We start from the raw sequence: 25,145 nt of genomic DNA, 5'->3' as shown, positions 1-25,145 counted from the left end.
AGAAAGGTATTGCGATTTCACTCAGCCATATCAGTCGCATCAAGAATTCAAAACTTGGATCGATGCAAAATAATGCAAAACCAAAAAGAAGTGGACGGTCAAGCAAATTGAAGAAATCAGATTTGCAGAAGCTTGATAAGATGACATCAAAACCAGATCCTCTAACACAGACAAGCATGGCTAAAGCTCTTAACGGGAGTCAGCAAGTTGTAAGCTATCAACTAAAACAAAAGTTGAAGAAAAAATGCCATAAAAAACCTAAATGTCATCATTTAAGTGAGAGATCGGTGCAGATTAGGAGGCAACGCCTATGGCCTCTCTACAAGCTTCTCTGTAAGGACAGATGGCGAAAATTCATTACAACTGATGAAGCTTGGATCTATCTATCTATCTGATACCAATGCTAAATCTAATGTTCAATATCTTAGCCGTGGACAGAACAGGCGAGACTTGACACCATCAACCACGGTGCCTCATGTCAAAGGCGTAATGGTTTGTATGGGCATATCCGCCCATGGTGTGACCAAACCTCGGTTTGTGAAACCTGGGGCCTAAAATAAATTTTGAGTATTCCATACAGACGATATTAAACCCTTTTTTAAGGATGATTGCTGCAGATTATACTCTAATAGTGATGCTGTGTTCCATCAGGACTCTGCCCCATCGCATGCATCTAAGGTCACCCAGAAATTCCTAACAGATCAGCAAGTGAAATTCCTGAGACCAGAACAATGGATTCCAAACAGTCCTGATGCCTCACCATGCGACTATTTCCTATGGGGACATCTGAAAAACAAACTGAATAAGAAAAGATTTTCTACATTGAGAGGCCTTCAAAGAGCTATTAGAGAAGAGGTGAAGAAAATCCCCCAGAAAATCATTTTGCGGGCTTTAAAATCATGGCCGAAGCGGTGTAGACAAATCTGTTATGCCGGAGGTCGACATATTGAGAAACAACGCTGAATTTATGTAATAAATTTTGGAAATAAAAACATTCAAAAATGATCCCTATAATTTTTTGTTACCCTGTACTATTGTTTTTGGCAAACGTCAAGCTCTAACGCAATGGCTCATGTTGAAACATTTCTGTCTTGATCAATAATTTGCTTTAATTGCTTACAATCAACCTCAATAGGGTGGTCAGAATGTGGTTCATATTCAATGTTGAAATTCCCACTATTAAACTTTCGAAACCAAACTTTTACTGTATCATAAGAAACAGTATTGAAACCTAAACTTTCACACATTTTCTTGTGGCATTCAGTTACACTGAGTTTATTTCGGAACTCATAGTACATAATTGTTCTGATCTGCTTATGTGATAGCTCCATTTTAAACACTTTTTTGGCGCACAAGATGATAAAGTTTTGACAAACAAATTACACAGTTGTGTAGTTCCAACTTTCAGCTTTAAAATGGAAAAGCCCGTTTCAGAAAAGGTTAACTACCACGGGAATGGCTGCTCCTGGCAGGGAGGTATCTCTCCTTGGCGGAAAACTTTTTACTCAACCCGATATATATATGCAGAGAAAATAACTATAACTATTTATTTTAAAGGCATCTGTCTTCTAGCAAAGGGCGAATAAGAAATCATGGATAGTTATTGAAATGACTAAGAGAAGACATTGTACATTTAACCATTAAATAGATTTTTTACTTCTAGCTTCCATGTTTCATGTAACTGCTGGTATTATCTGTGAATTATGTTTGATCTGCTTTTAAATTTCAGAGTTGATTTCTTTTTATCAATTCTTTTGATAATAGGCAAAGGTAATATTTCGTTCATAGAAGAATAAAAATTAATAATTTAGGATAGTGCACTATCTGTTAACAGGATAAAAATATTAAACTTTACACTAAGTATGAGTACATTCCTCTATGGTTTTGATGATACTGAAATATAAAAAGAAACTTTAGAAAGCTTATAATCAATGATTCAGCAAAACTTTAAAAACTACGGGTCCTTAGGCCTTCCAAATCTTTTTTTACTAAAAGCTGGAACTCATGTAAAATTATATATAAATCTTTACTTTAAAGATATATTTAAAAAGTAAATATTTTATGATTAGGAAAAATATGATAAATAAAAATGTTATAAGCAATTGATTCAGTAATAATTCAACAAAGGATTAAAACCAACATTTCTATATCAATTGTTTTTAAAGATCAAAATTAGGGAATGTGATCTCTTCAAATAAGATTCTTTTCAATACACTCAATATTCATAATGTAAATTAGATAATTTAAAATAGCAGCTTGCAAACTGTAGGATAAAACAAGTACCAATGAAAACTGAATTGTATATATGTTACTTGTAAGTAAAAGAATTAAAAAATGACAAAATAACATTGAGAAAACAGCTTTAGTATAAGTTTAAGTAAACAACCAATATTATGAAATGATCCTGTTCTAAAGACTTATAATAAAGTAATATATTATTTTCAATAAGTTTTAATAATCTTATATTTTTAATGAAAAATACTACTAGAAAGTTGCAACAGATTTGGGATGAAAAAAAAAGAAGATAGTAGCAACTGATCAAGTAATATGACATAATGTTTTAAAAAGTGCAAGATGCCAATAATATTACAAATGTTTGAAAAATGAGAGAAAGAAGATGTAGATAAGGCTTTAATAAAATGGTGCCACACTTTAAGCAATGTTGCTGTTGCTACTAAGATGCTAGTGATAATGCATTTATACCCCGAGTGTTGTAACTGAAGCAGCAGGTGAAAAAACATACTGACTTGAATAATAAACAAAGCACAAAAATTCTTCTCCACTGTGTAAGTAACAAATATTAAGAGTAACCCATTTTTAAAAGCTTTCTCATTCATTTTTGTGCATTATAATTTTTATTTTTTGATGATTTTAATATATTTAGGTACAACACTCATAATAAAATTGAATTTCTTTGATTTACATGTTTTTCCTTGTTATAAAGGAGTTTCCTTGTATTTTTTTTTAAAAAAAGAAGAAAAAACATACCATAGCTAACTTGGTAATGTGCTTTCGATGAACAATTCCAGTTTTGTAATGGTTAAAATCAATTTCTTTATCACCAACAATGGACAAAAGATCCCACAAGTTTGATAGTTCAGGTGATGCCTTTAATAAATATTTAGTGTTAAATAATTAAAAATAACATTCACATATATACCATATAACAAATAGAAAAATATAATGACTCTGAATGCAATAGAGGAATTTATGATTTTTCCCCTCGGAATTTTAAGTTCAATTCAATTCGAAACAATTGAGAATGCTAGATTAATTAAACATTATTTTTTCTCTATTTTCTTTCAGAAATTTTTTACTATTGAATTAAGATAAGCTTGTGTTAGAACCGAATGATAGACTAGGCTTAAGTATTGAAGATTCTTAAGGATTCCATCAATGAACTCAGTTCTAGTAAAGATGAGCCACTACAGTCAAAGCTGTAATCTTCTATGCTGAAATTGAACTGCCATCTGCGTACTGAGTTCAATGAATTTAAAATGTATATATATTTCTTCAAAATATATATACTTTTGCTTTTTTTCTCTTTTTTATAGTTATTCTAGAATTCTAATGATATCTACAATTTGGCAATATGTTTTTGTTATGAATATATTTGTTTGGAGTTTAATAAAAGTTAAGATTTTGATCTTGCAGTCTCCAAATTTTAATCTTTATTAAAATATATATTTCAAAATGCCAACTCAGAACATGCAACATTCTTCCTAACGTTTCATTTGCTTAATTTTGCAAGAACTCAAACAATTTACTGCATGCTAATTACATCTTTAACAGGTTTCTGATTTTTTATACATAGCAGAAAATCTTACCATGTACCTTTATATTTCTTTGTACAGTTTGGTTAAAAACTAAATAAAACAGTTAAATTTTTTTTTTAAAATTTATATAACATATAAGTAAAAAAGTAATATTTTCCCCCCATTCTTTTAGAGGTATTATTGATTTTCTGTAGTTAAACAGTCAGAATTAAAAATTACATTAATAATGAAACATCTATAATTAATGATATTTTTGTTGCTTTAAAAGAAAAAGTTGTAAATTAAAAATGCTAAAATTATCTTACACAAAAAAATTCAGAAACAGCTTTCCACTTATCAATGCCAGATAATGAATTTGACTTTGTAATAATATCTTTAACAAGCTTAGATTGAGTACCAAATAGAAGAAACCCTTCATCAAAGTCACAAGTTGGTTGTACAACTGGAAGTACAGAAAAAAGTAAATAAATTAATCTAAGAATTCTATAAAATAGGACAAACTTAGCATTATATTAGTTTTAATTATGATAAAAGTAGTTGCAAAAGGAAGAACAAATTTTTGCTTTAGAATTTAGTATTGTTTAACTACTAAGACACTGAATACTAGAAAACCCAAACATCAGTTTTTTTGTGTAGCATCTCCAAATAATAATGTAGAAGATTTCTTTTTTTCTATGAGCAACTTAATCCCATAAGACACACCATCTCAAAATATAACTCTGATTTAATTCCCAATCTGGTAATCTAATTACATCAACTTTATTAACAACACATTAGTTTCCAGACACTTACCAGAAGTTGAAAATACAGTATTCAAAGGACTTGATGTTAATATTTTGATATATAACGAAGTAACTAAAGGCAACATAGACCACAAACGAACAGTTGAATCCCGCGATGTACTAACAAGAAAGAAAGGTCTTTCAGAATGACAGGCAAGACCTGAAAAAGTATTAAATAAAAGTTTAAATTCATAGGTATTTAAGTTGATTAAAAATATATAAAAAAGTAAGGCTTTTTCAAAGATTTAATAGAAATGATAATTTAATTTAAATACAAGTGTACTACAATTTTTTCCAGTAAAGGTGTAGCATATTCAAGTAAAAAGAAATCTATATGTATAACAACTAATAGAAAGGAATTGTTTAAAAAAATAATATTCAAATGGCAAGATTAAAACTAAACAAAGGGAGGGATGTCAATAACAAAATTTTCACCCAATATGCTTTACTTTCAATCCCACTTAAGCAGAAAATAAATAAAATTATGAAGAAAGGAGAAAACACTTCCTTCTGAATAAAAAAAACTGTTTAACCAAGAAAATTATTTGAGGAAACACGGTTCTTTTTATTAACCTTCTGATGAAATTTTCACTTAATATCAGTATGTTTCCATGAAATTACATGGAGATTTTCTTTTTTTGATTAGCAGAAAAGCAGCCATTTAAAAGTGCAAAAAATTCAGAGTTAAATACTCTGAGAATAAAAGTTATACCAATTCTTTACTCCAACGAAAGATGAAGGTCAATAGAAAAAAAAATGCTGTGTGTCTTTCTGATAACAATTAAGTAAAAAAAATAGGGAAAAAATTTTAAATTCTTTTATAAGTTAATGAAAATTATTGCATGAAATATTTCAGCATAAAGAGCCTTTTAAAATTTGATTAATGCAACATGCATCAAAGTGTTTAGTTAATAAAGTAGCATATTTTCAAGTCTCATTCAAAAGTAGTTATACCCATATCAAATAGAAATATTTTAGCTTTATTTAATAACTTATTTTTTTGCATTCTAGTCAACCAGCCTATGTAGGGGTTAGGGAACTGCCCTTGGATCAGAAAGGTTCTGGGTTCGAATCCCGGGCAAGGCATGGATGTTCTTTCCTTCTCTGTACTATCTGTCCTTACTGTGGAAGCAACGCTGGCCCACCTAATATGGTGCCCCTGAAAGAGTGGCCAACAAATCTACCCTTCAGATGCCTGTATGATGCCCAAGCGGGTCATTCTAAAAAGGTGGGCATTGTAAAAAAAATATTTGCATTCAGCAAATATTTAATAAATAGAATTATAAAAATATTTTACTCTTAAAGTCAAACATAATTTAAATTTTGATATTTCTTTAGCATTCCAAAGTAGTGCATTTTTAAAGTGTGTATGTTTAGTTATTTTATCAACATTCAACATGTTTTTAACTTTATTTAAAATGGTTTAAAAGGGCAGTTTTGTAAAACTAAGTCACATTCTCCTTTTTGGAAACTTTAATTATGTATAGCTGGCATTGCACGCTAAACATTTTTCATAAGAATATTTTTAACAAAATTGGGAAATATTGAACAAAAATGTCAAAAAATTCAAAATCTCCCGTTTGGTTAATCAAATATTATACGCACAATAAAAAGAAATGAAACCTATAGTGATATAAATGCAATTTGATTTTAATGAAGACAGATGAAAAATCTATTCATAAAGAAAATTCACTGTTTTGACTAAACTACATTTAAAGTCAGCACAGGCTTATTACAATCACATGCTTATAAACACAATATATGTTTACAGAGGTCTGTTTAGAAGAAATTTTCCCTTTACAAAATATCTTTTTATAAAAACGGACCCTTCACAAAATATTTTAACTTAAAAATGGACCCTTCACAAAATAATTTATCTTTAAATCGGACCCTTCACAAATTTATCTTCATTATTGTTTTGTTAATCGAGTAAACCCTTCCCAGGAGGGAGGGGGGAGAAAGACAGAGGTAAACGAACTAAATTTTGTCTTCCGCAGACACTTCTTCCTTTTTTTCGTCCGAAATGAATATTCTGCGTTCAGCAGTATAGGCTAAATACCAAATATTTATATGTTGCATCGCTAATTTAGTAGCTGCAATTGCTGTTAATTTTTTAAAATTTAATTTTTTTAATTATAATTTCACAGTGTTGAGCATAATCTTGCATGTTTTAACAATTTAAAAACTCCTTGAAAAAGTTTTTTAGCAATAACGGACCCTATTTGTACAAATTCACAAAAGCGGACCCTGGTTGAAAGAATGTGACTTGACGTTTATTTTATATTCACAAATTATGAGTAATTTTTCACAATTTTACTAAAATGGACCCTACATAAAATGTCTGGACAGACCCCTGGTTTATCTTTCTTATTAGCTTAAATTTCAGCATAGAATTTTAAGAACTTTTGTTTAAAAATGAGCATAACATTGTATATTGGAAAAAACAAACAATTTCTTAAAAATTTTATAGTGGCTAAATTCAAAGTCAAATCTTTAGACTAAATTATTGGGTAAAAATTAGGAAGAATACAAATTACCATATACATCAGCACCATGATCCTCTATGACATCCATGCATGCTCCATCACTGATATCCCAAATTCTTATTGTAGAATCCCAGCTACCAGAAATTAAAATATTTGGGTGCTCAGGACACCATAGTAATCCTCGGGTGTAACTTGTGTGTCCTTGAAGAACTCTGACAGCAATTCCTTGTGCATAATGCCAAACTCGAACAGAGCTGTGAAGACACATTTTTCTGAAATCACGTAAAATGTGTGATGCTACGAGTATTAAACTTTTTAATGTAAGACAGGGTATTTAAATAAGGGGCAAAATTTTAAATTCTTTCAAATCTGTACAGTATTTATAAATGCACTTGCAAATTATCATGGGAAAATTAAATGTGTCAGTAAATAAAAATGAGAGAATAATTGATAAAGATTTGCACTCTAATATAGTTATACTCCTTGATACTTATTGATTAAGAGCTATACTCCTAGTTACACTCCTATTAAATAAACACTTAAATAAAAGATTCAAGAGCTGATTCTTATGATACTTAACCAATTAGGGCTACATACAGTTTCCCCATTAAGCAATACAGAAATGAAGTCTGAAAATACTGACCATTGCAAAAGATAAAGATAATTTTAAAGACATTTTGGAAACATTGGATAATGGATATTATTTCAATATCGTAGAGAGAACAGTGCAAAAACTACAAATGAGTAAATACCTTTGTTTTTAACAAAAGGAGAAAATATAATTTAAATAAAAACCAAATATAGTATAAATTATGTTATAAGGAAAATGTCAAGGTGTTTTGAAATTCAGTAAAAGATTAATTTAGTTGCTTGTTTGCTTATTAACAATTGGGCCTTCTTGGATTATCACTTTCCCATGAGGATAAGTCAAATAAAGTAAGTCCAATTGTGGTTCGTTTTGATACTTATAGGCTCCTGGCAAATAATATTTTATTACTTAGACTGCTAATACTTTCTAGACTAACATTTTAATGGAATGTATGCTAACATTATGACAGTTATTATGGTGAAAAGTTCTTTTTCGAATGTTCCTTACATACTTCTTATGGATACATACTATGCAATTATAACTAGATGACGTTGTATGTAGCACTCTCACCAAAACAATTCATATTTTCTGGCTGGTGCGTTATTAATAATGTTTAAAACGAGTGATGGGATTCAAATTATTTAAGAATAAGTACTTTTGAAATATTTTCGGTATTTTTTAGAAGAAAAAAGTAATAATAATAGAATATAATAGGAACATAAAATAGGAGGTATATAAAAATATTAATTCTAGTTTTAAATTAATTATTTTTTTCTTTTGCTTCATCTACTTGCTTTGTTTTTCACTTGATAATATCCGCAACACTGTGATTACGCCATAGCCATTTTGTAATCACTGGCTTTGGACTCTAGTCTTTCAGAGGTAATCCCATTAAAGAAATTATCACTGTATTCAAAATGTTATCTACAGTCAATCCATTTCTTTTGTGCATAAAAATGGAATTCATAAGGCTCATTCAGCTTCAGCAGAACGTACGGTGACAGTTCTCAAAATATTCTTTGCCTTCTGAATACTCTTAGGAATTATATGAATGTCCATGTTTCCCAAAACATTTTTAGTATAATCTTTACAGACATTGATGTCTCTCTGATACATGGAAATGTCGAAAAACTGCAGAGGCGTTGATTTTCTACTTCTTTCCAAGAAACATCTTCGACTCTTCAGTATTCCGATTCCAAATATTTTATGAAACCCCGCAGATTCTGACCAGACTTTATATGGCACGTTAATGAATTACCAGTATTCATTAATCTGCTTTTTAAGATTCTGAACTATACCATCTATCAACTTTTTCCGCAGCTAAAATTTAAATTTCGTGTTTTCACTAAAATCAATTAATTCAAATATTATAGAACTAAAAGTTTCCTTTGTTTTCTTATAAGTTCCATCATTAGCTCTGTGCAATAACCATCGCTGAATAGCCGACCCCATTTTATGGGTTTACGACTACTAATGTTCAACTACGTAGCCTTGTAATTTTGAACCCAATCCAGAAGACAAGGGAACTCCTGGATCAAGCATTGGGGGAAATTTGTCTTCGTGGAGGACATTTTGATGGAGCTAACCTGCATTTGCGTTACACGGAGAGGAAGACCACGATAACCTCACACAGCTAGCCTGATGGCAAGGGGACTCAAACCCATGATCCGTATACCACTGGGGATATTTCACGTCAGTACTGTGATCGGTGCAAGTCGGATGCAGAATTCGTATTGACTGGGAATCGAACTCGGTTCGCCGCATTGGAAGGCGAACGCTCCATACCCTGAGTCTTTCTTGTAATGCTTTGGATGATGAGGGCCAGATCCTTTTTGGAAGTTTTTGTTTTCTAAGTGTTTCTACAAGCCTGAGAATTTTTTATTTGATTTGAAGAATAAATAGATGGATAAATGTGCCAAACTGCAGGTTATCTTAAATTGTGCCAATTGTGGCCCAAAAAACATGCTAAATTTTGATGATTTAATTTCCAAGCTGTTGAGATCTTGAAACATTCAATCTGATATTTGTTTTGAATGATGAAAAATTGTATACATTTTATCAATAGAAAATTAATTTAAAATGATTAATTTTCTTGAATGAATCATCGAAAACAAGCTGAAGGCGATGATTTAAACAATGCCAGAGAATAATATTTGGAAAATAACTCAAAATTTGAGAATTGACACCAGCTTTTCCCCCCAAAATTACATTGGCTCCATCAGAACAAAATACAATTAGATTTTGTTTTAAATAATTGTTGTCATATCCTATGCTGTTTAAAGTCTGCAATATAATTTCAAAAATTGATTCAGAACCTTTCTTAAGCAATTCAACTAATTCCACAAGGATGAAAGGTGCGATTTCTGGATCTTTCATTTGAATAAAAATCACTAAAACTGGCTGGCTAGACAGTTATAAGCTCATCAATAATAATGCAAAATTTTATATCCTATAATTTTAAGAAATATTTCTTTTTCATTTCGTTGGAAATGAATTTCAATCTTTGTTGCTATTTTCCTTGAATGAAGACCAATCTCGATATTGAGTATATTTTTTATTTAAAGTTCAATTTCATCTTCAAAGTCTGAAAATGGACGGCAATGTTTGGCCAAACTGGGCAGAGAATTAAATATTTTAAATGCTGATTCTTTGCATTTTTAATTAATTTTGTCAAAAACTTTGCATACCAGATTATTCTTGACTGTTTAAAACTATCCTGATATAAGTAGTTTTGAATTGTTCGTTCCTTTTATTTTCCTTAAAGATGCTTGCTGGTTCTTTTTGACATTTCTCATGAATGCCTTTCGTTATTCCCAATTTACGACAGTAATCACATCCCAATTTACCTTTATCAACTGCTAATTCCTCATACTTTTTGGAAAAATATAGAAACTGTTCTTGTGTATAGCATTCAGGAAGATTAGTTTTATCTTCCTGGTTATGTTTCTTCTATGCTGTTGCAGTTTTCTGTTTCTTGTTTCTTTAACTTACATAGATTTTTTAGAAAAATAGTCCACTTAACTTAGTTGTCTTTTCATTTTTAATTAAGTTGAAAATAGTTACTAGAATTGTTGAAATATATTAAATGCTCCAAAATACACCAATTCCTGCAGACTACAAATCAAACTCCTGCCAAAATTTAATGTTTTAAATCAATAGTGTCAAGAAATTACAAGAAGTGCTAAGCTAGTACCCGTTGAATCCCATCACTGTTTAAAACTATCCATAGCATGCATATTAGTATACTTTTTAATGAAAATAATGTTTGAAAAAGCAAATGACAATGGTTCTGAAATAGTAAAAAAAACTGCTAAAAATAATGTCCTAAGATAGGGTTTTGTTAGAGTACAGATGTTTATTGATGTTTATACTAACCAATCATCAGATGTGCTACACAGAAATCCATCTTTTAAAGGCGACCATTTTACTCGGAAAACCTTCCCCTCATGACCTAATAATATTAGAATAGCAATGTTAATATAGTATTTAAAAACTCATCAAAGGATAATAAAACAAATGTATAAAGTACTATGTAGTTTAAAGTATAAGGATTACAACTATAAGTGAACAAATTAATCTAAACATCATATTTATTAGATATACAGTGTGACCTTATCTTAACTGTATTGTTTTTACGATTATTAATCATTCAAATTCATTTGGATAAATATGTACATGAAACCTTTAGAATAGCCATTTCTTGGACTAGTGGACTAAATATAAGAATCCCCAAAACATTAATTTGACCTAAAGAGCACAAAGTCAGAATTATATACAGACATCAAGCATTAATGATAGAGATGTGGTAAATCTATATGTTAAAAAATTATATAGAGAGAAATAAGCAGGATTTATAAAAATTGCTTATTCCTTTTCTCTACATGGATAAATTATGAAAAAAAATGTACTAATTATTCAAAGAGAACCTCATCAGAATAGAATTCTTATAATGCTTGGACATAAAATTTCAAAGAGAATTTTCACATAAAAATTGTATTTTGTTAAAAATATATATAAAAAGAGCATAGCACAAAACTATTTTGTTGACTTTGTCAACAAAATAATATAAATTTTTCTAAAACTTAATTTTTAAGTGATAGAAAATAACATTTAAAAACATATTGGTTTTATGGTTTGGCATAAAGGGCCATTGATGTATAGTAATGAGCATTAAGGGGCCCATGACACTGATTGAAATTATTTGAAGCCGAGAAAGTTTTAAAAATTAAAACGATTGTTTCTAATAGTAAAACAATCTGTGGTTGAAAATGGTATTTAAATAGCATTTAATCTGTATTATAATTTTTATGGGATAAATCTGTCAGACCACATTTAGACTTATTATTTTAAACCTTAGATATTTAATAAAGGATAATGTTTTAAATTTTTTGTATCTAAATCCTGTTTTTAATATTAGTTTAATCTTTCTATATGGGCAAAAAATATACGTCTTAAATTTTAAAAAAATTACGCCTTTGTAAATGCCAGAAGCAAAAAACTGTGTAGTACAGTTGATAACCTATTATCGAAAATGATCAGGACCATCGCTATTCCGGATAACGGATTTTTCCAGTTCTCTGAATCGCTACAAAACGCTGTTCTTTTTTTATTGTCAAACTCTACTAAAAAAAAAATATATTTAGAAGTAATTTAAAAAAGAAGAGAAAACGATAAAGTAATACACATAAGCTTAATAAGATAAAAAGGAAAAAAAATAATGAAATAAAAATATTTATACAGGCTTAATATAAAATGAACAAAAAAGATAAATTGGAAGAAGAAAAAAAAAAGGGGGGGGGGAGATGGGTTCCATCCTCTGCCGTTTTCTTCTATTTTGCTGTTGTCTGCGTCAGGACAAAACCACGAGCATTTACAACGTTGGAATATAATTCTGGATGGAAAAAAAATCTATCAAAACTTTCTGGAGAAAAGAAAAATAATATTTTTTACTTAATTATTCTTTATTTTTTTATATTCTCAAATGAGAAGAGAAAAATTGCGAGCGTTTCTTTTCCCTCCTATGCACGAGACAGACATCGTTTGAATATAATTTTGGATGGAGAAAAAGAAGAATCCTTCGAAAATTTCGGGAGAAAAGAAGAATTCAATTTTTTACTTCATTATTCTCAAATGAGAAAAGAAAATTCGCTAGTATTTCTTTCCCCTCCTATGCGCTACACGAGAAAGACATCCTTTGAATTAAATTCTGGATGAAAAAAAAAAAAGAATCTTTCGAAAATTTATGGAGAAAAGAAAAATAAATTTTTTTATTTCATTATTCTCAAATGAGAAGAGAAAAATCGAGAGCATTTCGTTTCCATTCTCTTATACGCTAGAAAGACATCGTTTAAATATAATTCTGGATAAAAAAAAATTTTTTTGAAAATTTCTGCAGAAAAAAAATTTAAAATTTTTTACTTCCCAAAGAAAAAATCTTTCCGCAAAAAACTGTCTAACGTTCTGCGGCATTATCGACGTGATTCTGGCACGCAATTACTATCTAGAAGAGTTTAATTTGGGTTTCAACATTTCGCTAAAACATTAATCAAAATCAGAAAGAAAAACACGTGTATCACAATCTTATTCCTCATTAAGCTGAGCAATTTCATTTCTCCCTTTACTCCAGTTAAACATAAATTGGCAAGCAGACACAGAAGCTGACATAATAAAAAGAATTTTTGTTCTACCGAGTTTTGCCCCCTCCTCACACCCCATTCAAATTTAATGGATTGAAAAATGTGTGCAGTTGCAATACAGTATGGGATCCCTAATTCAGCAGGACTCAAAATTCCACACTTAATCCAGCCTTTTTTTTTTGTTTTTTAAGAAATTTTTATTGATAAGAGAAAAAAAAATCAGTCATATTCTCTTTTTATTTGGAAATTTTTTCTCTTGAAGTAAGTAACTATATTTTATCTTTTAAAAATAAAAAAAAAGGATGAAAAGAAATAAATCTGTGTCAAACAAAACATCTGTTCCTAAAGCAATTTAAAATAAAGTGAAACTGAAAAGTAAAAAGATCTGCATTTCCAATGAACAAAATAAAGAAATGCAATTTGGAAGAAACTGATCAATCAATTTTGACAGGAGTGCAAGTGCTTCACTGGTTTGTCCCCACATTTCCCTCTTCTGTCTGACCATAAATTGGCCACACCCAGTAGACATTGAAACTACCAAATGGTGTATAAAATGAATTCTATCCCTTTTGCTGCTTTTTTTTTATTTGATTTACTTATCTTTCTATTAGTTATTAACTTACTTTTTTGTTACTTGTTAACTTGTTTTTTTTTTATCCTTATTAGTTGTTTGCTTCCTTTTTGTAGTTATTAATTGTCAGTTTCTTAGCATTTTACTTTTTTGTGTAGTTCCTTGTTGGCTTATTTTTATTTTTTTGTGAGGTGAGCGTTTTTTGTTAAAACAAAATTTTACGTAAAAGAAAAAACCTCACGTCGAAGAAGAAACAATTATTTCTTTTTAGGAGGATTCGGATTATTTCATCTTGAATTATTTCTTCTTGATAATATTATATAGATTATTATTTCAATTAAGGAAATTTATTATTTTAATTATTGAAATTTCCTATGATGGGACAGTATTAAATTCACCCCATCAGAATCTACAATCGAAACTTTGCTAAATTTATTGATTTTTCTGAAATTAACAGCATAATTGAAATATCATAATATGTGGGCGCCATATTGAAATTTCTGGAAGAGATCCGAAATTCGTCAAATTCCGAAATATGGAATTTCGTCGGTCCCGTGAATGCTGGAATTTGGGTCCTATACTGTACTTGACCTTGAGTCATTATTCCACTTTCTTTGGCTGTGTCACTGTGTGTTTTGTGTTGAATTACCGTTTGGCGAGATTGTATTGCGCCAACCATCTTTCATCATAATATAACCCTTTGAACTACTCACTCTTGTTCTTGTTGATTGAATTGTTAAGAGCGTATGGTCGCTCTCTAATGCAAGTTCATGCGTAAACTAATTAATTACATTTGTTAAATAAATATTTGTTAATTATTATATACAGTCAATTACCTTTAATTTTAACTATTGAGCTATCTCGGGACCATACACTATGTTCAAAGGGGGAATAGCTGAAATGACAGATAATTTTTTAAAAAATAAGAAAAAGTAGGAAATAACAAGAAAAAAAGCAGGGATAATAGGAAAAATAGGAGTTCTGCAGTCCCTGTAGGGAGTACTTTCAGAGATTTCTAAGAATCAAAGAAGACAAATAAAATTATTTGTTTTAACTCTCCTTAACTAAGCAATCAACAGACATGATGACTACCCCTGCTTAAAGGCCAAATGATAAGAAAACAGGCGTTCAATGAGTCACCAGTTCTCACTGAGCTATGATTGAAAAGAAACAACTATGTAGGGGGTGAGGAAGCGAATGATTGATGATATTTAGTACAACACTCTTACTTCTCTTGACAGTGTAGAGAACTAATAATTACTCTTGAAATGATGGTAAAGTAAACATCTTTTAAAAAAGAAAGAAATATCCTAAAGTCTTATGAGGAAAAAAAACTTTTTTTAAAAAATGGCGGGAAAATGTATAAAATTTCGTTCTGGTTTTCCGATTTCCGGATATGAGGTTCTGTACCTTACCACCAAAAACACCCAAATTTAGAGAATTAAAGAGCAGCAGCTTGTAAGAAAAACAAACAAACTTCAAAACAACAATTGATGTGTTTACAACAATAAGGATAAGTAAAAGTATATAAGAACTCTATTTGCAATTATAATGCTGATTTATAAGAAACTGAATTATTTCTAGTACTACCGCTAAACTAGTTTCAATTTCAGTTTCTAGTATTAAAAAAAATCATGTTAATGTAGTAAAGCAGTTTTTACTCAAATTGATGATTCTTAAATCAAAAGTATGGTGCTTTTAATCATCGTTTAGCTTTTAATCAAAAGTATTAAAGAATACAAATAGTATTATTGACATTTTCAAAATATCTGATTAATGTTAAACTTGTGAATTTAAGTGCTAGGAAAATGTGAAAAGCCAAAATTCTAAAACTTATTATCTTTTTAAATCACACTTTTTAATGTAGTCTGTTAATGTACATCATATGAAGAAAAATTAGTGCATTTAGATTTGGAAATATTATTTTAGTTATAATAAAATCTGATTAATCTGAGTTTTATCTGCCAGAGTTGGCAACAATCATTGCTAACATAGATTATCAAAACTCTAGAGTATTTAAAAAATAATCAGCAATAGAAAACACCTTCAGAATAAGCAATGAGTTAACAGGAATTGCTAAAATAATTTTTAGAAAATGTATATATTTTGTTATAACTTACCAGATAATGTTTTCAAAGGTTGATCAGTTCCACTTCCCACATAAAATACTCGAATTAAAGAATCTTCACAAGCAGTAGCTAATATGTTTCTGAAAATATTAATACAATATTTTTAAATAAATGTTTATCTTATGAAAGAAAAAAGAAAAACAAATAAAAAACTGAAATACAACTAAGAAAAAAAGAAATTATTATTCTATGAATAATATGGGCAAGCAGAGCTGAAGTCAAAAACACTGTATTTAAGCAGGGATGAGAGTAGTCAGAAAGTAAAAAAGAGGAAATCCAAAAAACAAAAAAAAAAGAAAGAAAAAAAAAAGAAGAAATATATATATATATATATATATATATATATATATATATATATATATATATATATATATATATTTATATATATATATATATATATACAGTAGAGAACCATTTATCCGGTATCCAGATAACCGGGAAACCAGAAAACCGGGAAAATTTTTGATCGGTTTTCCCGCCATTTTAAACTAGAAGGATTATGAAAAAAAAGCGGAAATGAACTCATCCTTGAAGCCGAGTAGAGGAAAATGTAAGGAAGGGGAGAATTTTTTTCCCCGTTTACCCAGAGAAACGTCATTTCCTCCGTGACCTTGAAGGCAGGGAAGGGAGGAATGTTTTATTTTCTCCTTTAGGCCGTGCATCAAGCTCAAGGGTGTGGCATGCTGATTTTGTTTTCTGTTTAATTTACGAGCGGGGGTGGGGAAAATGCATTGCATGCATATCAGTGAACAGAAGATGAAAAAGAGAAATATATTTATCTATTTGACATCGATTAATAAAAATAAAATCTTTTTCTTCTGAATAAATTCAAGTGCGGTATCATTTGCAAGTTTTTATTGATGTGGAATCACATCTGCTGTAATTAAATATCGAGTTTTTATCAACAAAAAAAATAATAATAAGAGGAGAATTGTTTATTAATTTAAACATAGGATTATTTTAAGAAGCAGATTGCAGTTTTGTTTTTCTGATTCCACTACGTTTGATTTTTTTTTCACAATAAATTTCGCACTCAATAAATTAATTCTTTTTACTCATAAATTTTATAATTAGGTTTTTTTTTTAAAATTCCGTTGATCTTGCCTTGCTCCGGGTTTCAATATTTATGCTAGTGCCTTTTTTAACTATCGTTTCGGTTCGATAATTTTCAAGTGTTTTTATTTAGATTAATAAGTTTTCCTTTTATTTTATCGTTTCCCCCGTATAATTAGGTATGAAATATATCGCGTTATTTAACCTTTGGTTTTGTTCATATTAGTTAATTTAGGAATTGTAATTATTTTTAGAAAATAAATACGAGAATTTTGTATTTTTTAATCTTGTTTTTCTTGTCTAAACTTGCAAATTTTTTTATTCTTTTAAATATTATTTTTTTACCATTTTTTTTTCGTTTTAAAGTTAAGAGTACCTTTCTTTTTTCTCTTACTTTATGCATTACACTTTTTCCTTGTAATTCGGGTTCGATAAAACATCGATTAACGACACTTTTTCGTCGATCCAGAAAACCGGGAAATTCAGACATCCGGGATAGCGATGGTCCCGAGCATCCCGGATAATTGGTTCTCTACTGTATATATATATATATATATATATATATATATATATATATATATATATATATATATATATATATATATATATAAACAAAAATGTGACAAAAAAGTGCGATTTTTAAACTTGTAAACCATGTGAATATAAATCCCGATATGAAACTCTACATCGAATTTAAAAAATGCGAAAATACAAATCATGATTTTTTAATTTTTTGATCACGACGCATAATTTTTAAATCGCGCGATATTACAACCACAAAAACGAATCACGATATTGGATTTTAAGCTCACGTGAATACGAATTGCTACATAGGGCTTTAAAAGCTCGTAAATACAAATCGCGATATTGATTTTTTAAATCTCGTAAGTAAGAATCGCACTGTACAATATTTAAATCGTCTGAATAAGAATCGCAACGTTCAACTTTTAAATTAGGTAAATACGAAAATCGAGATTTGATAATAAAATCGAGATTTTAAAAATGCATAAATACAAAACACGATATTGGATTTTTAAATGTCGTAAATAAGAATCATAATATACGATATTTAAATAGCGTAAATAAGAATCGCAATGTGCAACTTTTAAATCAGGTAAATACGAAAATCGATGATTGATATCAAAATCGCGTGAATAAAAATCGAGATCTGAATTACGAAAATACGAGCTATCCAGCCGACGGATAAAAAATACGGAAAATCTTATTTTCTGTGCGCGAAATCGGAGAAAATAGCTAAAATAAGTAAAAATGCGGAAGGGTTAGCAGCTAGGGCGTAGATTGAATTTTCTGTTTATCTTTGAAAATCGTAAATAAATATAATTATTTTACTTCAATGACTGAATTTAAAAAAAAAACGGGATATTTATTTAAAAAAACGAAACTTTTAGAGAATCGGAGTTTTTGATAAAAAGGCTGAAATTCGAGAGACAAAAAAAATCTCATCCCTGTATAAAGGTCAACCAGTTTTATCCCAAGGAAATGATTTTTAAAGAAACTTCAGAGGGAGGAAAAGGGACTTCAACAATTTCCCTCCGCGGAAAATTAAATTCCTCATAAAACATTTTAACTTGGGCAAAAAAAAATTTCAGCGGAAATTAGCGGGAAAAATGGAAAAATCTGAAAAAAAAGCGGAAATCCGCGACTCCGCGGAGGTATCTCATCCCTGATTTAAGGAACCTTTAAATTTAAGTAACAGACACAATGCCAGGAATTAACACCTAAGCTAGGCATAAGGCTAGGCTAGTAGTTTTCGGTTTTATTTTAAACACTCTGCATTAAATGTTTAAAAGTCAACACACTAGCCTAAATTGGTAGCAAACATTTTCTCATTCAACATTCACAGTTCATTCAAACATTCACAGTTTACAAATTAATAATGTAAAAATAAAAAAAAATTGTACAGAAAAGCAATGAGATTTTACTTCTAACTAGGGTTTGAATATAGACATAGAATAATTTTCAAATTTCAGTGATTTTAAAATTTTTTAAAGAGTTAACAAAATTTATAAGTGAAATATAAAAAATTAAATACAATTTAGTAGATCCCTTAATTTGAAATCTTGTTGGAAATAAATATCAGAATTAAAACAAATGCATTTTTTAAAAGTTATTTAAACAAAATTTTATTAAAATAGAAAGAGTTTACAACTTTGGACATTATAAAAATAAACTATTATTAGCCAGGATTTTCTCACTTAATTGACTTTGACAATTAACTTTTTTTTTTTTAACTCAATTTTAAAAATTAGATACAATAACTAAAATAAAACTTAAAATGTTGAAGAGTGTTAGAGCTTTCTGAAATTAATTGTAAAATTATAAGTATTTCTTAAATTTAATTGCCTAATTCAAAACAATTTCCTAAAAAGGAAAATAAAAGAAGTTTCAGGTTTCGTAATTTTACAAAACTAAACTAGTTGATACCCTTAAAAATGAAGATGATTTAATAAAAACTAAATAAATCAGTAGAAAATATACGATTTTAATATCATAAAATTATTACTTACTCATTATTAGGATTCCAGTCACATCCATAAACAACAGCTGGATGCTTAAATGCCTGAACTAACTTTCCATTACTAGTATGATGCACTTTACTATCAATTTAAAAGAAAATTGACAAATAAATACACTCATAAAAGCTTAAACTTATAAATATGCAGAATTTTACAAAGCAATTCCGTAAAGTGCTTTGAAAAGCAGAGTTCACTCTAAATTTTAAAAAAAGGCACTCCATTTTCAATATGCAATTCAAAATTTGAGTATCATAATAATATTGAGATTAGAGTATTAGGATTTTAAAAAAAATAAGTGGAAATAGCCAAAAACAAATACGTAGACATCCAATGCAATTGTTACAAATCAGGCATGTTCTAAAGTGATTATTTAAATGCATCATTCACAATGTAGTAACAACATTGCATTCAAAATATTGAAAACTTAAAATATTATATGAAAAAGGTCAAAAATACATTGAATAACTTAAATCACTGCATATCAGCAACAGAAAATAATGAGGATTTGTGATGGTATTAGCACAAATAGATCATATATTTTTTAAAATATCACGAGCGGTAATTGAGATCAAATGACACACGGGCTAGAAATATTTTTAACTACAAGGTAAATGACATGTTCTGCCAATTAAAACCCATCTAGAATGAATTCTGAAAATAACTGGGAAACTATTATGTAGTAAATATAGCAAGGTTGATACATTAGTTAGATAACGAAAAATAATGTGCACCAATAAAAGCACCATAAAATTAGAAATACACATAGGTTCAGCAAAGTGCTTTAAATAACTGTGAATTGGTTTATTTGCTTTCCTTACTACAATAAGGTTAGTTCATTAGTCACATATAATTAAGTTAGATAAATGAAAATAAATACACTCTAAAAACATACTATGTTTTAAAAACCAGTGAACCAAAATGTGGGAAACATACCAAAATCCATCACCTCCAGCAGAAGCAATTTTTCTGCTATCCTTTTGGTTCCATGCCACACAATAAATGTATGTATTCTTTTCATGCTATAAATTGAAGAACAATTGTTATTTTTAAAATCTAATCATAGGAAAGATAACAGTTATGAAAAAAACATTTATCAATATTAATATAAAGCATTTATTAATATTTACGCCAGAGGAATATTGTCAGTTTCTTCACGTGTACTGGCAACTGTACTTGCATTAATTTTTCAATTTAAAATATAGAACAATGTGAAAACTTTAATTAAATAAATAAAAGTATAATACAATAATAAAAATTCCTTAAAAAGGTTTCGATTTTACTTGGTATGTATTTTCTTATCTTTATCCATTTTCAGACACATTCAGTAAAATATTTGATAATTATAAATTATTTTAATATATTAAATTAAGTAAATTGAGGTTGAACCCATAGTTTAAGAAACTCTTGTTCAGACAATGAACTTTTGTATTTGACAGCTGATCTAAGATATCAGCTAGTATTAGGCATTTACTAGTTCTTACATTTTGATAAGATTTAGAGTTCTTTGGAAAGCAGCAGTGATTTATGCATGGGCATCATTGGCAAGGAAGAAAACAGGTATGTGTAGAAGTGTGACTGAATTTTAATTTTGGATCCCTCAAAAACTGAATCAAGCTTGCAACTTATCTCAATTACTTTGAATAATATATGCAATAACCACACAAAGTTTTGCAAATCTAGCTTAAATATTCATGGAGATATGTACATTTTTATAAAAACTAATATTTTATTTTTAGCCGTACATTTTTTTCCTAACTGCATAAATATTCAATAAAACTGAACATACTTTCTACATTAATTTTTTGTTTAGAATAAAAATATTTTGAAATTTGAAAAAAACTCGTTAAAAATTGTACAATATATGAGCATTTACAGTTATCTTTTCATACTGCATTTAATTTTTTTTTCTTATCATCATTTTGTTTTGAATTGCATTTGGTAATTAATGAAAGAAGTTTAATTGGCATATTAATAAAAAGTCTGATCTGAAAAATTTAAAAAGTGCATAGTAATTTTCTAAGTAGATATTGTATTTTTTTTTAATATCAAATGATGAGGGGTTTTCTACAAATTTCATTTTGCATCATTTAAGAAAATTTAATGACAAATGATAGTACCCTAAAATGATGGTCTGGACAACAAAATATTAGGAAAGAAAACATAATTTAAATAGGGGGTGGGAGACCTATATAATGCCAATGACCCTTATAATAAATCCTGTTTAAGGGTAGAAAGTAAATTTTGTGGAAAACCCTTTACCATTTAAAGCTTTGTTTCGAAATTTATGAAAACTACTTAGAAAATAGCATATCTTTTTAAGTTTTCAAGACATTCAAATACAATTTCATAAGTTACCAAATACAATTTAGAAGAAAATAAAGAAAACATTCTTTAAAAAGATTTTCTGCGCATGCACAATATGAAAGTATAAATTTGAATGCTCATATCTCATGCAATTTTCAATGATTTTTTTTTTCAAATTTTGAAATATTTTTGTTATTATTTAAAAATTGCGCTAACATGCTTGTTTAACTTTATTGCATATTTCTGCAAATAAACTAAAACTTAGTGGCGCAACAGTCAACCAAGGCCTACTGTGCCCATCTCAGTTTTCTTGACCTTGGGCTCTGGGGTGCAGGAGCAGATGTTCTGGTCAGGTAGTCAGCCGAACCCCCAGTGTTTAGTTCCCAAGCATGCTTGGTACTCATTTATTGACCCACTGAAGGGATGAATGGCTGAGCCAAGTTTGCCCGGCCTGAGGATCGAACCAGGGACCTGCGGCACGACAGTGCTGAGCGCTACCGCTCAGCCACCGGGCGTTATATTTCTGCAAATATAGTAAGAAAATATAAGGCCAATTTTTTTTTAAAATAAAAAATTTCCATATCTGCATGATTATAAGCTAGGTTTAAAAACTTTGTACAGTTAATGCAAAAGATATCCAAAGTAACTGAAACAAGTTACAAGCCTATTACTCTATATTTTGGCATATGATATTCATAAACAGTTTTACTAGTTTATAATTTATTGCCCGTCCTTCAAACCTCTCTAAACTTTATTGATATGTATGAAAAATTGCAGGACCTAAACATTTCTTAAGTTATAAAATAATTCTCTGAGTATTTCTGGAGAAAAATGAAAAAGAGAAATTTTTATAGAAGTGCTTCCATAATTTGGTCCAATCCCTGTATGTTATAAGTTTGTGAATTTCAATACTTCATCTATTTAAGAATTAATACTTGGATCAGTTTCAGGTAAACCTAGTTGCTTCCTTGTGCAAGAGATTGTTTTTCTCCTTTATTCAATGAAAAAGCAAAATTTAAAAGTAAAGTTTTGGTACTAACAAACTTCAATGGCTAAACAATTAATTTATATATAAAAGAAATAATAGTATGCTTTTAATTTTTTCCCACAAAATATTAGCATTTTTAGTAGACTGAATTGTATACATTTTACTGTTTTTAAATATATAAAATCTTCTATAGTTTTTAAAAAATCAATTTATTTTGAATGAAAACTATAGTTAAAAACTTTATATAATAAACAGAAATAAGGTTTTTCTATATTTATACATGTTCTTGCCAAAAGAAATTATTAACCAAGAGAAAATGCCAAGTATGGTGTCTGGCCAAATATGCGGCTATAAGTTTTAACCTTTAAATCAATATAATTTTTCGAATTTTTTTACAGGTATTGGTACTGAAATACTTCTTTTAAAACATATCAGCTCAAATGAGGCAAAGAGTTTATTACTTAAATAATAATTTAATTTTTTAATAATGCCATAAATATTATATTAATGAATAATATTTTAAAGTAATGATCCACATAATTCTAAATCTGGTTCGTGATTTGTTATTTTCATACTATTTTAATTTCTTTTTATGTATTCATTGATATTTCACTGTTTTTACGCTAAAATCTATCAAAGCTAATAAAATCATGATATATTTCGAGAAGAACTAAGGCAATTATTATCCAAAGAACGGGAACTTGCAGAATTTTAGAATTAAACAGGTAGGAATTGAAATGTTAATTATTAATTACTAATAACAGTGTGAGATGTTTAAAATACATTTAAGAAAGTTATGTTGGGGATATTTCCGTATCAATACCTGTTCGTCCCAATGCCAACTAAATTTTAAGATTGAATTGCCAAGTATTTTCTAGTCTTTAAAGAATGAAACACGGTTTTTCTTTTAAATTCAAATAAAAAGAAATTCAATGAAGAAAGAATTTTTCTTTTATATTTTATTTAATTGTTTATTTATTGTTACAAGAACTTTCATGCGCTTTTCAAATTTTGTGTATTTTTACGAAACCTGCTCATTTTGTGCGCTTTCTGCTTTCACCGTACATAAATTTTTAAAAATCTCATTTAGGTAACGTAGTCAACACCTGAATAGCATTTTTGTAAAGTGGCATTCCAACTGACGCAAAAGAAATTCAGCGGCGTCTCAACAGTTTACGATCGCTTTGCTCGAATACGCTATCTAGGGAGAAAATCGGTTCCATGTTGTGATCGTCCCCCTTTCCTTTTCCTCTTCTTCTCAGTTGAATGCGAAATATATTCTTTCGTCAAAAATTCGTCAACAAGGCTCTCAATTTCTCTTGTTGGTGACCGGAAGTAGGTAAATCATATTCTTATTCCATACATTATTCAATAATATACCTTAAATTTAATAATTTCTGAAATAAGTGCTTTTTAGACAAAACTTTTACAAACTTACGTTTTGGATTTTTTGTATACTTCCTTTCTTCAAATTCCATATAAATATTCCACTTTTAGAAGTTGCTGCTACAAGACAATTTGTATCACCTGGTGCCCAAGATAATGAATAGATTATACTAGCGTCTCCATGTGAAGAGTTTATCTGTAATGTGTTAAGATAATTTAAAGAATCTTCATTAAAAGCAAACTAGGATTTAGTATTTTCAAGATTAAATTAATGTAACTTATTAATAAGGTCCCATAGAGGACTGATCATAAAGACATTGCTTCTACTAGAACACCGAAGTCAAGCATGACTGGCAGCAGTCAGTGCGCTTTGTGACTGCTTTGGTTTTCCCTTGAAATGATCGATGGTACTCGGTATCTCCACTCGTTAAACTGTTGTACTCTTTAGAGTTCGACTTAGCGTGCAGGTGGTCATCGGGTAACGTTGTTGTTGTAGTTTTTCCTTACGTCGAACACACTTCTACATTTTTAACTTTTTGAGCAGAATGCTGCCACCATTGTATGTTTGATCCGGTTATGGTTTTTTGAAGAATGGAGCTCCGCAGCCATAGAAAGAATTATTTTTCGAACTCTGTTTATATTCATTTTTATTAAACTGAAGGACTCAAGAGATATTTGAAGACTATCAAGACTATTACTGTTCATTTATGACTACTTCCGTATGTTATTTTGTAAAAAAAATGTGTATGCATGGAAACTTTACCTTTGCAGGATCAAAACGCTAAAGCGGTATTTTTTTTTAATTCTTTAAAAAAGAAATTCCGACTAGCATTATTCTAAATTTATTACCATCATTACATTTTTCTCAGATCTGAAAATCCTAAGATATGCTTGTTCAGGGTTACCGC

At 29.2% G+C, this 25,145-nt stretch overlaps 1 protein-coding gene across 1 annotated transcript in view; it reads right to left on the bottom strand.

The window, feature by feature from the left end:
• LOC107448478 (WD repeat-containing protein 17) overlaps positions 1-25,145 on the bottom strand; it is a 142,187-nt gene that overhangs the window by 20,028 nt on the left and 97,014 nt on the right. Inside the window, exons 7-15 of the mRNA XM_043039824.3 lie at positions 24,290-24,433; positions 20,493-20,578; positions 19,551-19,640; positions 15,961-16,049; positions 11,009-11,084; positions 7,096-7,298; positions 4,569-4,718; positions 4,082-4,218; positions 2,989-3,108 (exon numbers count right to left, since the gene is read on the bottom strand). Of these exons, the coding sequence (XP_042895758.2) occupies positions 2,989-3,108; positions 4,082-4,218; positions 4,569-4,718; positions 7,096-7,298; positions 11,009-11,084; positions 15,961-16,049; positions 19,551-19,640; positions 20,493-20,578; positions 24,290-24,433 (1,095 nt within the window). The remainder of the gene's footprint in view (positions 1-2,988; positions 3,109-4,081; positions 4,219-4,568; positions 4,719-7,095; positions 7,299-11,008; positions 11,085-15,960; positions 16,050-19,550; positions 19,641-20,492; positions 20,579-24,289; positions 24,434-25,145) is intronic.

The sequence above is a fragment of the Parasteatoda tepidariorum genome, chromosome 12 (assembly GCF_982258835.1).
Source record: "Parasteatoda tepidariorum strain Cologne lab strain chromosome 12, Ptep-v5.0, whole genome shotgun sequence".
Taxonomy (NCBI): Eukaryota; Metazoa; Arthropoda; class Arachnida; order Araneae; family Theridiidae; genus Parasteatoda; species Parasteatoda tepidariorum.
The sequence above is the reverse complement of the archived record's forward strand: the minus strand, read 5'-3'. Positions and strand labels throughout refer to the sequence as shown.